Genomic DNA, 14,866 nt, shown 5'->3' with positions numbered 1-14,866 from the left:
AATGGCCAAATGTACTCTCTTCATAAGCTGTCCTTGAGGTCACCATTACCTCAAAATGTCTAAAAACAAAACTGATCTGAGGGTTACAATGTGATAAGATCAAATTGATGTCATGGTAATTATACCAAGTACCATCCAATCACTGGGTAGAATTTGTTGCTGATCCCTGGGCTTAGGTGCAGGTGGGAACATGCAATTTGTATTACTCTGCTGGTATAAAAGGCAGTAGGAGACTTTATTAACTGCAGGCACCGAACAATCCAGAGACAAAGCTCCCTAAGATTGACAATCAACTGCCCAGAACACATCCTTCAAAAGGTCCAGAGGTAGGTAATATAATGAAATCATTTGGGGGATTTTAATTCAGGAGTAAAATATTTGTGACCACAGGAAGAAATTTTCTGCATATATCTTGATAAGAAAATAAATAGGCATTGATTAATTTTCTTTATGGTGTTCATGCCTGAGTTGGGAGGATGTCTGTAAAACTGTAGTAGGCAATCAGAAGCTAAGATGTTTCCTAGTAGAAGCCAGGATACAAGTATCTCCTGCTGAGCTGCTGGAGAACCTGTCAAAATCTAAAATATTTTCTCAAGAACCATTGCCTGTAATTGGAAGGGCCTTCATTTTGCCCATCTTTCAGCAACCAAAACAGAGGGCAAGTAGACATTATATAAGTGGCTGAAATTATTTTATTATCAGTTCTAGATGATGTATATCTGAATTTTCAAGTTGGTGATCAATAAAACAGCTCACTTGTTCAGTGAAATGACCATATGTTCTAATACATTTTGAATAAATGTTTTAGTATTTATATATTTTGAATAAATGCTTTAATATTTTTAATCATACCACTGGAACTTGAGCATTGTTTCTGTTTTCGTTTTCATAAAATTCTATAAACTAATAGTTGTTGGTATTTGCCAGCCACCGATGATGATAATAAGTCACTTTCCAAGTCTGAGTGGGTGGTTCTAATGAGCTTTCGAAAACTTCTTTTCCGCTACTTTATAATTGGCATATTGTGTGAGCACTGCGCATTCTCAGATCTAGCCAACCTGAAATTAAAATAAAAATTAAAAATTATCAATTCAATTATTCCTTGAGCAATAACTTAGAACAGGTATTTACAAAACATGTGCATTCTTTTAAATGTTCTCAGTAACCTAAGATATTTTAAAGTGCAAAGGGGGAGGTGTATAGGTTGTAGGCAAATATGCTGTGTTATAGAAGTCACTTGAGCATCCAAGGATTTGGTATGGGAGGAGGCCCTTGGGACCATCCCCTCGAAGATACTGAGGAATGATTGTAATTATATTCATGTTAGCATTAGTTGAATTAGTGATTGGTTGGTAGACTGGAAACAGAAAGTAAAAGGAGTGCTTTTGTACATCATTCTCAATATTGACAGATGGAATTTGAGTACCAATGAAGAGAGACAGACCTAGTGCACAATGAAAGTTACTCGGGCATGGAAAACAGCCATTGTATTTCAATAGGACTTTTTGTTTCCAAAGGACTATAATTTTTTTTCTATTCCCAAGTATGATAGTTTACATTAAAAGAGGAATTTGGTTTTGGACACAAATTGTTCAGATTGTCCTGGAACTTGTTACTGAGCTGAAGACAACCTTGAACTCCTTATAATCTTTTGTCTAACTCTCAAGTGCTAAGATTACAGGTAGAAAAGGCATCTTTGAAGTTTCTGAAGATTTTCCTTAAATGCTTACTTTAGAGGCTGGAGCGATAGCTCAGCAGTGAAGAGCACTTACTGCTCTTGCAAAGGATCCAGGTTTGGTTAGCAGCACCCACACTAGGTGGCTCTTTCCAGGAAATCTGATACATTCTCCTGGACTGTGAGGGCACTTGCATGTATGAGGTGCACAAAGAGATGAGGAGGCGCACATACAAGTGAAATAAAAAAAAATCATTAAAAGGTAATTCTTGCCATAGAGCTGGATGTGGTTGTGCAGTTACCATCGCATTACTTGGTGGCAAAGATAGGAGTGTAACTGTGAATTTGACATCAGGCTAGCCCAGGCTACATAGCAAGACCTTGTTTCCAAAGCAAAGAACCATGACAAAACAAAAGAATCATTGCTTCAGAGCCAAGAAGATAGCTCAGCAGATAAGAGTGACTGTCACCATGCCAGACAGCCTGAGCTTTGAATCTACTCTCTGGAAAGAAAGAACTAACTCCCAGAGATTTTTCTCTAATCTCCTTACTTACACTGGGTCATATAATCATACTCTACCCCACCAATAAATAAATGTAAATTAAAATTATTTTTTAAATTTTTGTCAGCAAAGTCTCATTCTATAGTCCAGGCTGCTGTCCTTGAATTTCACCTTAGCCTGCTGATATTATAGATGACAAAACTAACTGATTTAATATTCAATTATTCAAGTTATCAGCCATTCCAAAATATCTACATTATTATTATTATTATTATTATTATTATTATTATTATTATTATTACTGTGTGTGTGTGTGTGTGTGTGTGTGTGTGTGTGTGTGTGTGTGTGTGTTGAGCATGTGCATGACAAGGGTACATGTGGAAGTCAGAAGTAAGTCTTGTGAAGTCAGTTTTCTCCTTCTAATTCTGTGTAGGTTTTAGGGATGGAACTCAGGATGTCAGGATTTAGCCACAAGTTCCCTTATTCACTGAGCCATATGGCTGTCCCTCGGACTATTTTTAAAATGTCAAAACCAAGTCATGACTTCTGAAAGGTTTGTGTGAGTTTCATTGCCGTTTCAATTTTAGCTTTTAACCTTTATTAATTATGTATTTCTTTGTGTGTGTGGGCACACATATGCCATAGTGTGAGTGTGACGGTCAGAGGGAAACCTTGGGCCTCATTGCTACCTATGCCAGGCTAGCTGAGCTTGCCTATGCGTTTCCCAAGGTCCTTTATCTGCTTCTTGTCTCCATCAGGGGACTGAATAATCCACAATGCACTCCCCTTCCTCCTATTAGTGAAAATCTTACAAACTAAATGAGATGCTTCTTGATCCAAAAGATGGCATTATATCAGCTTTTAAAAATGTAATGTACAAATATAAGAAGTTATAAGAGAGATTCTTATATTTCTATAATATTGTCTCCATAGAAAATTTCTGGTCTTTAAAAGAATCTGGTGGTAATTTTATGTGGAATGAAAGCCTCTTTGAAAGAGAAGTAGGTGATGAGAGAGAAAGAGGGAGGGGCCATGGAGGCAGATGTTCACATGTCTCCACCAGTCAAAGATAGTTTTTATATCTAGGTTGGGTATTGGGTTACGCTTCTGATTGAGCATTACCAAACTTATAAATCCTTTGATTAACATTTTAAAAAAAATCGTATAAAAGCAAAAAGGAAACGGGGGGGGGGGCATGGGACAGGGGTGTTCTAGGGAGGGGCAATGTGGAAAGGGGATGGCATCTTAAATGTAAATAAAATATAAAATAAAATTAAAAAAAAGAAAAACAAAAAATCAAAAAGAAAGAAAAACAAAAAACAAACAAACAAACAAACAAACAAACAAAAAAGAAAGCCTCTTCGAAGCTGGCCATGAAAGTGTCTACAACTGGGCCATATCTGCAGCTATCTTTACTTTTCATTTTGAGACGAAATTTCACTAAGTTCTAAACGAGCCTTAAACTGCAGAACCTTCTACTTCAGCCTTCTGAGGAGCTGGGGTTAAACAATCTCATCATTAGGCTCTCTATTTCCTGGTTTTTGGATGCTTTAGTCTTCTGAGAGAAATTAATATTATCTACAGTTTTATTCCTAATAAATGGGTTTTGTTTGTTTGTTTGTTTTTTTTAAGATAGTCTCACATTGTAGCTCTGGCTAGCCTGGACCTGTCTCCCTCTGCCTCTTGAGTGCTAGGATTACTTAATAGAATTCTAAATAATATTGATATTTAAAGTCTGTATAATAGAATGTATTCTGTGTACAACACATATACTACTTATACATTAATGTATTATCCAGGAAAAATCTGCAGAGTCATAAGTTTTCAGAAAGGTTTAACTGAGGAGAAAAGATCCACTCTAAAGTGCCACTATCTCTTTAGACTGAACATAACAGAGAAAATGGTCAAATCCAGGTGAACCCTTCCTCCGCTTCCTGGTGAGCACCAGTGACCATCCCCCCACTATGCCTTCCGTGGGATGGTGGACTACATTCCTTTAAACCTTGGGCCAAAATAAACTCTCAAATTAATCTCTATTCAGTATTCAATTATAGCAGTGAGAAAAGAAACCGATGTGGCATATAGTCTCTAGTCAATTTATCTGAAAACATTTTACTAAGCATTTTTTAAGTTGTTCGGGGGTTATTTTATTTTGTGAATAACTCTGTTATAAACTGGTAAAACAATGTTATTAAAACAGTTGTTACTGTTACTGTGCATGTGTGCCTGATGTCTGTAAGTGGGTACACCTGTTATGACATACAAATGGGGGTTGGAAGATAACTTTGTGGAGTTGAGTCTTCAGCTTTAGGTGAAGTCTGGCATCAGGCTTGTGTGGCAAGTGACTTTATCCACTAAATTGTCTTGATGGCTTCTGTTAGTAATTTTTTTTCTTTTTCTTTTTTTGTATTTTGAGACAGGATTTCTCTGTGTAACAGCCCTGGCTGCCCTGGAACTTGCTTTGTAGACAAGACAGGCCTGGAATTCACATAGATCCTCCTGCCTTTGCCTCCTGGGTGCTGGGATGTGAGCCACCACCATGTTCTGCAGCAAATTTTGATTGATATTATTATTACCAGTCTAAAGTTCAACTGAGTACCATTTTACTGAGTGGACTGAGGACAGGGGCATGGCTTTGTGGGCAAGAAGATTTTAAATTGGGCATGGTGGCACACTTTTTAAATTCTAGTCTTAGCCGGGCAGTGGTGGCGCACGCCTTTAATCCCAGCACTTGGGAGGCAGAGGCAGGCGGATTTCTGAGTTCGAGGCTAGCCTGGTCTACAGAGTGAGTTCCAGGACAGTCAGGACTACACAGAGAAACCCTGTCTCCAAAACAAAACAAAACAAAAAAAAAAAATTCTAGTCTTCAGGCTGAGTTAGGAGCATCACTAAGGCTCAAGGCTAGCTTTGACTATAGAGTGAATACCAGGCCAGCAGGGTTACATGACAATACCTCTCTCAAAAACAAACAGGCAGACAGACAGACAATCAAAGTTTTCACATGAGTGGAACTATAACGTGCGTACTGCTGGCTGGCTGGCTGTGACAGCATCTAAGAATTAGGAGACAGGAGAATACTGTGGAAGGAATAGTTCCTCATGGCTTTGGCATTGAGTGCAGCCTTCGTCATGGAATGGGATGCTCAGACTCTGAAATGGATGGACTGAGAACGGAAAAGTGGTTTCAGAGACCAAGTTGAAACAATAATTATCTTCTTACATATATGGTATTTCTTTTAAATTTACTTATTAATTATGTTTTATTTAATTTAGACATGGTCTTACTATATGACCCTGGTTAGCTTGGGACTTGATAGGTAGACCAGGCTGAACTCAGACTCAAAGATTCTCCTGCCCTTGCCTCCTGAATGAGATTAATGATGTGTGTCGCTATATTCAGGATCACACTATTTTGATGTGGTTAGTAGCAGGTAGTGAGGGTATGCTGGAGTAACGATCAGTTTGGGATTTTATAAGCAGAGCCTGTGATTTTTGCTGAGTATTCCTTCAGAATATCAAATAGGTTTAGATTAATAAGCCTAAGTTTAAATTTAGATTGATCATAGTTTAATTGCATCGCTGATCATAGTTGCATAGTATAAATTACAACTGGATGTAATTTTTTTTTTTCTGCTCCAACTCTTAAGTTTTTCTTCTGAGTTGTGAAACGAAAAGATGCAATCTGTGATGGTGGCATATGCCTGCGATCCCAGCATCCAGGAGGTGGCAGCAGGAGAATTTCCAGGAATTCAAGCCTAGTCTGAACTATATAGTGAGTTCCAGACCAGGCTGGGCTACAGAGTGAGACCTCACAAATCATTCAAAAGTGTTGGCAATTAGGGAAATGCAAATTAAAGTGATTGTGTGATTTGGTGTTATCCCAGGCAGAATGGCTAAGATCAAGAAAACAACAGACAACGAGGTTGCCAAGGATGTGGGGAAAAGGAAAATCCTCAAACGCTGTTGGTAGGATCGCATACAGATCTGGTCACCATGGAAAGCAATATGCGGAATTCTTTTAAAAAAATTAAAAATAAATCTACCATACAACCTTGCTATACTATTTCTTGGTACATACCCAACGGACTCAGCAACCTAGTCCATAGATGAACTGGCCTCCATTTTCATTCCGCCTTATTCATAATAGTCAGGAAATGGAAATCACCTACATGTCCTGTAGTTGATGAATGGAGACATAATGGATTCCTAGTCAGTTTTAAAGAAAAATGAAATAATGAAGTTTGACAGTAAATAGATGATACTAGAATCTATTGAATCTTATTGAATGAGACAACACAGACCCAGAAATTATTCTCTTAGCTGTTGAAGTCTCTTAGGCTCTGGGTCTTTAGATATATAACCTGGAGTAATTGCAATACCAGGAAAGTACAAAGGAACCATGGTGGGACATAGGAGAGGGCAGGAACACTAGAAGGGGAAACAACAGCACACAATTGCTATGAAGAGGAAATGGGAAAAATGGAAGGGGAGGGAGAAGAAGGGACAGCACAGAGGGAGTGGAAAGGATGAGGGATGTTTGGGAAACCTATAGGAATTACATTATTTTATGGCTACATAAAAATTACATACAGTCTATATCTATCTATCCATCTGTCTATGAATGTTGTATGTATATATGTATGCACGCATGTATGTATGTGTGTATGTATCTAGCTATCTAGCTTTATGTTATGCCAGTTGGGTGGCAATGTTCTTCCTTAAACCACAGAATAACAAAAACTCAAGTTTATATATGTCTATCTATCCATCTATCTACACACACATACACACACATACACACACACACACACAAACTATCTAGTTTAATGTTATGCCAGTTGATGTGACAATGCTCTTCCTTAAGTCTTAGACTAACTAACAAAAACTCAAGTACCCACATGAAATACTTGAGTTGTGGGTCAGAGGAGTTCAGGAGACACCCCAAACAACTTAGGCTATTGCTGTTTTTCTTAGTGCCTTCTAGAAAAAGAAGGTAAGACTCTGTTGCTGAAGACACCACACATCTCAGGCAAGGGACTTGGAGAAATCAATCTGAATCTAACATGGAAACCTCTGCACTGAGGACTAGCTCTCACCATTTCAGAAGGAGCCATGCATACTGCCGAGAGGGAAAGCAATGCATAGTCAGTCCTATCCAGCTGTGACTCTAACAAACCACAGCAATGACCAGTACAAGATACTCTGTCAGAAAGTGGCACTTATATATACCCTTGGCTTTGAAATTGTGTTAGAAAGTTTTGAGAGGCTGGTAAGGTGGCTCAGCTGATAAAAACACTTGCTGTCAAGCCTGGTGACCCAAGTCTGATTCACAGGACATGTATACAGAAGAGAACCAACTTAAGAAAATTATCCTTTGACCTTCACTTATACACAGCGGCATGTTCTTCCCCAACACACACACACACACACACACACACACACACACACACACACACACACATGTGCACACACATACTCCACAAATAAGTGAAAAAGAATTTTTTATTGTTATTGGGTTTTTTTGTTGTTGTTGTTTTGGTATTTTTTGACAGACTTTCTCTGTATAGCTCTAGTTGTCCTGGAACTTGCTCTGTAGACTAGGTTAGACTCAAGCTCAAAGATCCACATGCCTATAGTTTGTGCCACCACTGCCTGGCTGTGAAAATCTTTTTAAGGTTTCTAAATGGTTCATTTAAACAGCAGAGATACGCTGGGCATGGTAGTACATGCCTGTGATCCCAGTATTTGAGAGGCTGAAGTGCAAAACTCTTGTGAGCCTTAGCTTACCAGAGACCCCCTGAGTGAACCATGGAGAGACGTGAATCGATGCAAAAAGCAAGAGGAATTTTAATGACCCAATGCATTGGGGTCGTCCTGCACGTGAAGGAGAGGTGGTGACCCTGGACAGCCCATTTGGTCAGTTTTTATACAGTTTAAGAGGTAGACTAGAGAAACAGTGACTAGGTACAATATGATTGGCAGAACAGTATGACTTTTAAACTGATTGGTCTTTAGGGAATGAGGCGACAAGGACCTCCCTTGTCTGTAGGTAGCAAGGTTTGGTTGTCCTGTGAATGTGTCTATGTGCTCTGGGCCTTCCCCACCCACAGGTGGGTTCCCTTCCAAGTGATCTGAGAATGTAAATCAGCCTCTCCCTTCCTCCTTTGACTGAGGAATGTTAATCCAACAAGTGTCCTCAGAATGAGGAATGTTAATTAGCCTCTCCCATCCAGCGAGTGTCCCATGACCTTTCTAAAGTTTCTGAGCTGACCTCTTCAGAAGCAGGAGGATAGCTGAATACTTGTGGTGGCCTCAGATATATAGTAAGTACTAGGCCACAAAGCAAGACCCTGTATCAAAAACAAACAAGCCAAAATCAAAACAGAAATGAAAAACCGAAAAGGAAAAGTTAGCATGTGATATAATGTAATGGTTTCTTGATTTTATTTAATTATTGGGAGACATGCTTGCTCTTTAGTCTAACAGTCTAACATAGACATGTGATGGTCCCCTTGTCTTAGTTAGCCCTCAAAGTGCTGGTATCCTGAACGCATGCCACCGGGAAACAGATGGCAATTTCTTAAACTAAACAGAGACTATAGGTAAGAAGAGTGGCCCTGTTTTATTTTTGATTTTTGATTTTTTGATTTTCAGTGTCTGGTCTGGTGGGGTGCAGCTGGGTTTGATGTACTCCTTTACTCAATCTGTTTCGGCATCACTTCATGGATCTTTAAGGAAAAATGCAGAGTACAGTTTAGTATTTTTATTAATTGTTTTGTCCTCACAGACCCACTGAAGCTTTCTAGGGTCTTTTCACTTTAAGAATCACTGACTTAGAACAAACAGTGGTTACCTGTAGTGTATGTGTTTGTATAAAATGTATATTACATATATGTTATATATATAACTACTATGTAGTTAACCATATATATGGTTATGTATACATGTATACAAACATATAGTTATATATATAATTATATAGTTAGTTATATATATTTATACATACCACATATATACCATATATACAGCATACATATACACACACATATCACACACACACACATGTATGTGTGTGTGTGGTAAAAATAATGGCATATAAAGTTGTGTGAGTGAGCACATACCACTAATACTAGTGCTAGGGAGATGAGGAAGAATCAGAAGTTCAAGGTCATCCTCGGTTCTAAAGTGAATTTTAGGACAGTCTGGGCTACATAAAACCCTATCTACTAAAAGCAAAACAAAAATCAAACAAACAAACAAAAAAAAAAAACAACAAAAACAAACACCCACTCCCAAACCCCAACTGAACAAGAAAAGCTACCAAGCTATTTTCCAGAATTCCTGTACTCTCTTAACATTCCCACCGGAGATGTCTCTGTTATCCAGTGTCATGTATTCAAACCAGCATTTGGCATTTCTTTGATTATAAGTGTTCTGGTGAGTGTTGTTTTAATTTACATATCCATCACACCTGACTACTCCATTAATTACACTGAGGAGGCCAAAGAATTGCTATGAATTCACTGCTGGAGGTTGGAGGGGGAAAGAGAGAAAGGTGTTGTGTTAAATGCTTATGTCAGAAACAGGGAGATACAGTGCACTGTCTCTTTCCTAAAGAGACTTGGTGCTTTTATTTACATGGTTTACGTATGTTTAGGGTAAGTTGGATCAGAAGGCAGAGGGGCAGGACATTGATGACTATTATAAGCAATAGTGTTTGTTTATTTGTTTATTATTTATTTTATGTATATGAGTACATTGTACCTGTCTTCAGACACACCAGAAAAGGGCATCAGATCCTGCCAAGGACCAGCCATGGCATGAAGAGGGGTTCTGAGAGAAGAGATGACTGAGAGTGATGGCTTTCCACATCTGTCCGTCTCTGTCTCTGTCTCTGTCTCTCTCTCTCTCTCTCTCTCTCTGTCTCTCTCTCTCTCTCTCTCTCTCTCTCTCTCTCTCTCTCTCTCTCTCTGTGTGTGTGTGTGTGTGTGTGTGTGTGTGTTCTGCTCTGCTCTAGACAACTTTTTTCTGGTTACTCTAAATCTCTGGTTGAGACAGCTCTCTCTTATAGTAAAAATTCTAAAATCTGGATAGTCTGAAAAGTCAGAAACGCTGCTATAAAAAAATTATTGGCTCTTCTGACAAAGTCAAAAATCCTGTCAAGAAAATAATTCTAAAAGAGCTGTGTTGCTCTTCAGAGATTTCCAGATATCTCAGCTCTGGCTAGAGAAAATTTCTAGAGAAGAACTGCTCTGGCTTTCTGCTAGCTTGTTTCCTATTGGTAGACCAAAGCCCAGTTTTTTTTTTTATTTACATATCAATCTAGTCATTTATCCTGGTTTCCTTTTGATTATCTTATGAATCAGCATCCTGGGACCCAGCCCTTTGATTCTCAAGGGACAGCATGCATACGTTTCTTTTTTTTCTTTTTTTTTTTTTTCTTGGCATTGCAAAGAATTCAGAGATCTGTCTGCCTCTATTAAGCACTGATGATAAGCTGATTGGGTGAGACCCTGCCCTGAAATTACCATTTCCACTACTCCAGGGCCTAACCTTGATATGTCCTAGGCTGAGCCAGAACTCAGGAGTCTGCCTGCCTTTGTATCTTTCTGACAAGCTGGCTCATGGTGTAGCTGCTTTGTTCCTTTAGATTCATGAAGCCCCTCATAATTCATATTGCATCCTTATATTTTGCATAGTTGAGAAATTATATATGTTTTAAACTCATGTATTTAGAGCTCTTTCTCATAGCCTTAAGGGCTGTCTCTTGAAGGTCCCATCCCAGCCTTTACCATTTTGTTGAGGCATAGCCATTCCTAGACTTGTGCTGTTTCTAATTCTCATGGAGTCATTAATGTTAACATGGAGGACATTACTTGGAGGAATGTGAAAATATGTCCATTAGTATACAAACAAGCCTTAAGCCCAAACAAGCATCCACCAACACCATGGAGGCTCACACCAGGGTCCTGTCCCTGTTGCTATGTCCCCACCTGGGCCACACTGGGCTTGGCATCTCCTGGATGTTCACACCAAGGGTCCTGTCCTAGGGGCAGGAACTGCATCACTCTGTCCCCACCAAGGTCACACCTGGCTTGGCAAGATCCCATTACAGATGGTTGTGAGCCACCATGTAGTTGCTGGGAATTGAACTCAGGACCTTTGAAAGAACAGTCAGTGCTCTTAACCTCTGAATCATCTCTCCAGATCCTATGAGCAATAATGTTAAACTTACTGGTTGGTGGTGCTAGGGATATAGCTCAGTAGTAGAGCAGTTACTTAGCATGCCCAAAGTCAGTACCATCAGATAAAAGAACTATCACAATGCCGGGCAGTGGTGGCGCACGCCTTTAATCCCAGCACTTGGGAGGCAGAGGCAGGAGGATTTCTGAGTTCGAGGCCAGCCTGCTCTACAGAGTGAGTTCCAGGACAGCCAGGGCTACACAGAGAAACCCTGTCTCAAAAAAAAAAAGCTAAAAAAAAAAAAAAAAAAAAAAGAACTATCACACTAAAACAGCTGGTTTGTGTTATGACTGGTAAGCTAAGATTACACTGTTATTATATTTTTTCATGTGCAGTTTGCAGGAGAGCTATGGATTACTACAGAAAATATGCAGCTGTCATTCTGGTCATGCTGTCCATGTTCCTGCATATTCTTCATTCTCTTCCTGATGGAGACCTTATTATTCAGGGTATGTGAATCTCGGGCTAATCTCGGGCTTGCAATGAAAAGGAAAATATGTTTCTAGATGCACATCAATAATCATTAATTAATTTCTACAGTCTTTCACATGTGATAAATAGTTACTTCTGGATACATATCTAGGCACATGTAGTCTGTAAGCACGAAATTAAATTAGGTTCAGGAAATATGCAGGGAAAATGTTATATTCCACATTCACTTTAATAGCGTCCTAAGCATGTTCACCTGAGGCTCCCTCTTTATTTTTTCCACATCTGAGGTTTACAAGGAGAAAAGCCATCCCTACGCAGCTCGGTTGTCTTTCTTACATTGCTTCCAGATTTCAGAAACATTTAACATTGCTTTCGAAGATAAATTTTCATATCTGGATAACAAGTGAGGAAAACAAGAATCTGTTCCATGCATTAAATCTGTTTTCCTATAATGCTTGACTCGTCTCTTACAGGGCCAGACATAACCGATAGCTTTGAAACTGTTATTTGTTAAGGTTCTTCTTTTGTAAATGGTAATGTTTGTATCTCAGATTCTAAGCACAGATGTCATTTGTATTATCAGGCTATCTAGACTCCCAAGCTTCCTTAAGTCTAATGATGCTTTTCTGTCAATATTTGGAGTTTTTATGGGGAAAACAATAGCAGACTCACCTCCAGAAAACACTTCTTTTCAAATGAATGTAGCATTTATAGCTGTCAAGCTTTTGTGTTCTCTCTCAGCATGCTGTTGCAGTGGGATTATCTGTCCTTGGAGAATGAGAAACCACTATATGAAACTCCCTATGTAGCTATGCAAAAATAAATAAAAAGAGGTTTCTCTGTGACCGTAACTACAATAATTATAGAGAGATTCTATATGTGAAGATTAATATGTAGGCAAAAATATTTATTTCCCTTTTTAATTGCCAATGCAAAAAGCATCTGTCCTGTCGTACCCAGGAAAGAGTTTGTTTGTCCTTGAATCCTTTCTGGTTGAATTTTCTGTCTCTTTTTCTGGCTAGGTTGCCCAGAATGTAAACTAAAGGAAAACAAATACTTCTCCAAGCTGGGTGCCCCCATCTATCAGTGTATGGGCTGTTGCTACTCCCGGGCGTACCCCACCCCCGCAAGGTCCAAGAAAACAATGCTGGTTCCAAAGAATATTACCTCGGAGGCCACGTGCTGTGTGGCCAAAGCATTTACTAAGGTAAGGGCTTCCTAGCAGTTCGTGCAGAGGCAGTGTGTACTCATGGCATGTAAAGTCCAAGCTGTCTGGTGATCTCTATCTGTTGCTCCTTTGTTCAGGCGACACCTGCATTTATCCTCTTTAATTAAAAGAATAAACTTAATGAAAAATGTCGATGATACGGAAGTAAGGAGAACAGTAGTTGCCACAGTCTAAAAAGCCAGTGGGCTGCACATAGCACATAAAAGGGGGTTAGAAAATGATAACAAGGGGCTTGAGAGCTGGCTCAGAGGTTAAGAGCTCTCTCTGCTCTTCCAAATGTCCTGAGTTCAATTCCCAGTGACCACATTTTGGCTTATAACCACCTGTAAGAAGATCTGACGCCCTCTTCAGGCCAGCAGGTGTATGTGCAACAGAGCACTTACACATTCAATATAATAATAATAATAATAATAATAATAATAATAATAATAATAATAGAAAATGCTAACAAAACATAGCAAGGACAAAGCAAGTTCTCAAGGTCCACAGAACAGCTAGGCACTGACAGTTTGCCACAATCTATTATATAGATTGTAGAAAACTAGAAGGAAAGGATTCAAAATTGATAGCCCCAAGAATTATCAGAGGAATGGAAACACTGATTTGATCATAACACTTTGTATGTAGTTATCAAATTATCAAATAATACTCCATAACTATGGGCCACTAATATATTCTAAATAGAAAGCTTCTGGGTGTGGTGGTGCATCCCTGTAATCTCATTGTTCAGAAAGCAGAGGTGAGATCTTACATGTCCCAAGCCTGTGGCTGGAGCTGGTGAGATGGATCAGTGGGTAAGTCTTTCAGAAAAGAAGAATTTTAATACATGGCCAAGAGACTGTTTTTGTGGTATTTTGGTAAAGAGCATGGCTGCTTTTTGCCCTTGTCTGAAGAGGCTAAGGTGAAGAGACTCAGATTAATTGCATCGACTAAAGAAATCGGCTGGGCAATGGTGGTGCACGCCTTTAATCCCAGCACTTGGTGAGGCAGAGACAGGCAGATTTCTGAGTTTGAGGCCAGCCTGGTCTACAGAGTGAATTCTAGGACAGCCAGGGCTACACAGAGAAACCCTGTCTTGAAAAACCAAATAATAATAATAATAATAATAATAATAATAATAATAATAATAATAATAATAATAATAAATAAATAAATAAATAAATAAATTAAAAAAATGACTCTATCCCCTGAAAGTAAACTTGGAAAACACCAGACATGTATTAAGTTACACTGGCTGCTATTTCACTTGACCTTTTGAAATTGTGACTGTCTTCCTGCCTCCCTGTTTCCTTACCCTAGGCCACAGTAATGGGAAATGCCAGAGTGGAGAACCACACGGAGTGCCACTGCAGTACTTGTTACTACCACAAGTCGTAGCTTCCGTGTACGTGCAGAGGGCTCTGCTGATGACTGCTGATCCGTGCGGTGGTACCATGTGTCACCACCACCTCCTCCTCCTGTCCAGACTTCTGACACGCTTCAGTTACACACTGCCGCTTTACTGTCACATCCCTTATACTTCAGTACAATCAGCAGTCTCTTCTCATTAGAGAAAAGTGTAGTATTTACCAGAAATAAAGCCTTTTTAATCATCAACCACAGGAGTGCAGCCTTCTTTAAAAGTAAAGCTGTTTGCTTTTGACAAGGTTTATCAAAGGGGTTGAGCTCAAGGGTTGATATTGGGACCTAATGCACTCAGTGGTCTGACGCTGGGTAATCTGGCTTCCATCTTACCTTCTGCAAGCAAGCTGTCCATTCTGTCAGTGGGCTATTTATCAGATAGTTC

The 14,866-nt window shown here is 39.2% G+C and overlaps 1 protein-coding gene across 1 annotated transcript; it reads left to right on the top strand.

The window, feature by feature from the left end:
* Positions 1-244: 244 nt before the first annotated feature.
* Cga (glycoprotein hormones, alpha polypeptide) lies at positions 245-14,653 on the top strand. Its single transcript, XM_034503717.2, has 4 exons — positions 245-326; positions 11,756-11,869; positions 12,875-13,059; positions 14,380-14,653. Exons 2-4 carry the CDS (start codon positions 11,770-11,772, stop codon positions 14,455-14,457), a joined length of 363 nt encoding a protein of 120 aa, XP_034359608.1. The 5' UTR covers positions 245-326; positions 11,756-11,769; the 3' UTR covers positions 14,458-14,653.
* Positions 14,654-14,866: the final 213 nt, after the last annotated feature.

Source organism: Arvicanthis niloticus, chromosome 5 (assembly GCF_011762505.2).
Source record: "Arvicanthis niloticus isolate mArvNil1 chromosome 5, mArvNil1.pat.X, whole genome shotgun sequence".
NCBI classification, from domain to species: Eukaryota; Metazoa; Chordata; class Mammalia; order Rodentia; family Muridae; genus Arvicanthis; species Arvicanthis niloticus.
The sequence above is the reverse complement of the archived record's forward strand: the minus strand, read 5'-3'. Positions and strand labels throughout refer to the sequence as shown.

Excerpts from the sequence above, each read along its gene's own strand:
- Cga (XM_034503717.2), top strand. The coding sequence starts at position 11,770 with ATGGATTACTACAGAAAATATGCAGCTGTCATTCTGGTCATGCTGTCC. Across the intron at positions 11,870-12,874 it reads TGGAGACCTTATTATTCAGG|GTTGCCCAGAATGTAAACTA; the intron begins GTATGTGAATCT and ends TTTTCTGGCTAG. Across the intron at positions 13,060-14,379 it reads TGGCCAAAGCATTTACTAAG|GCCACAGTAATGGGAAATGC; the intron begins GTAAGGGCTTCC and ends TCCTTACCCTAG.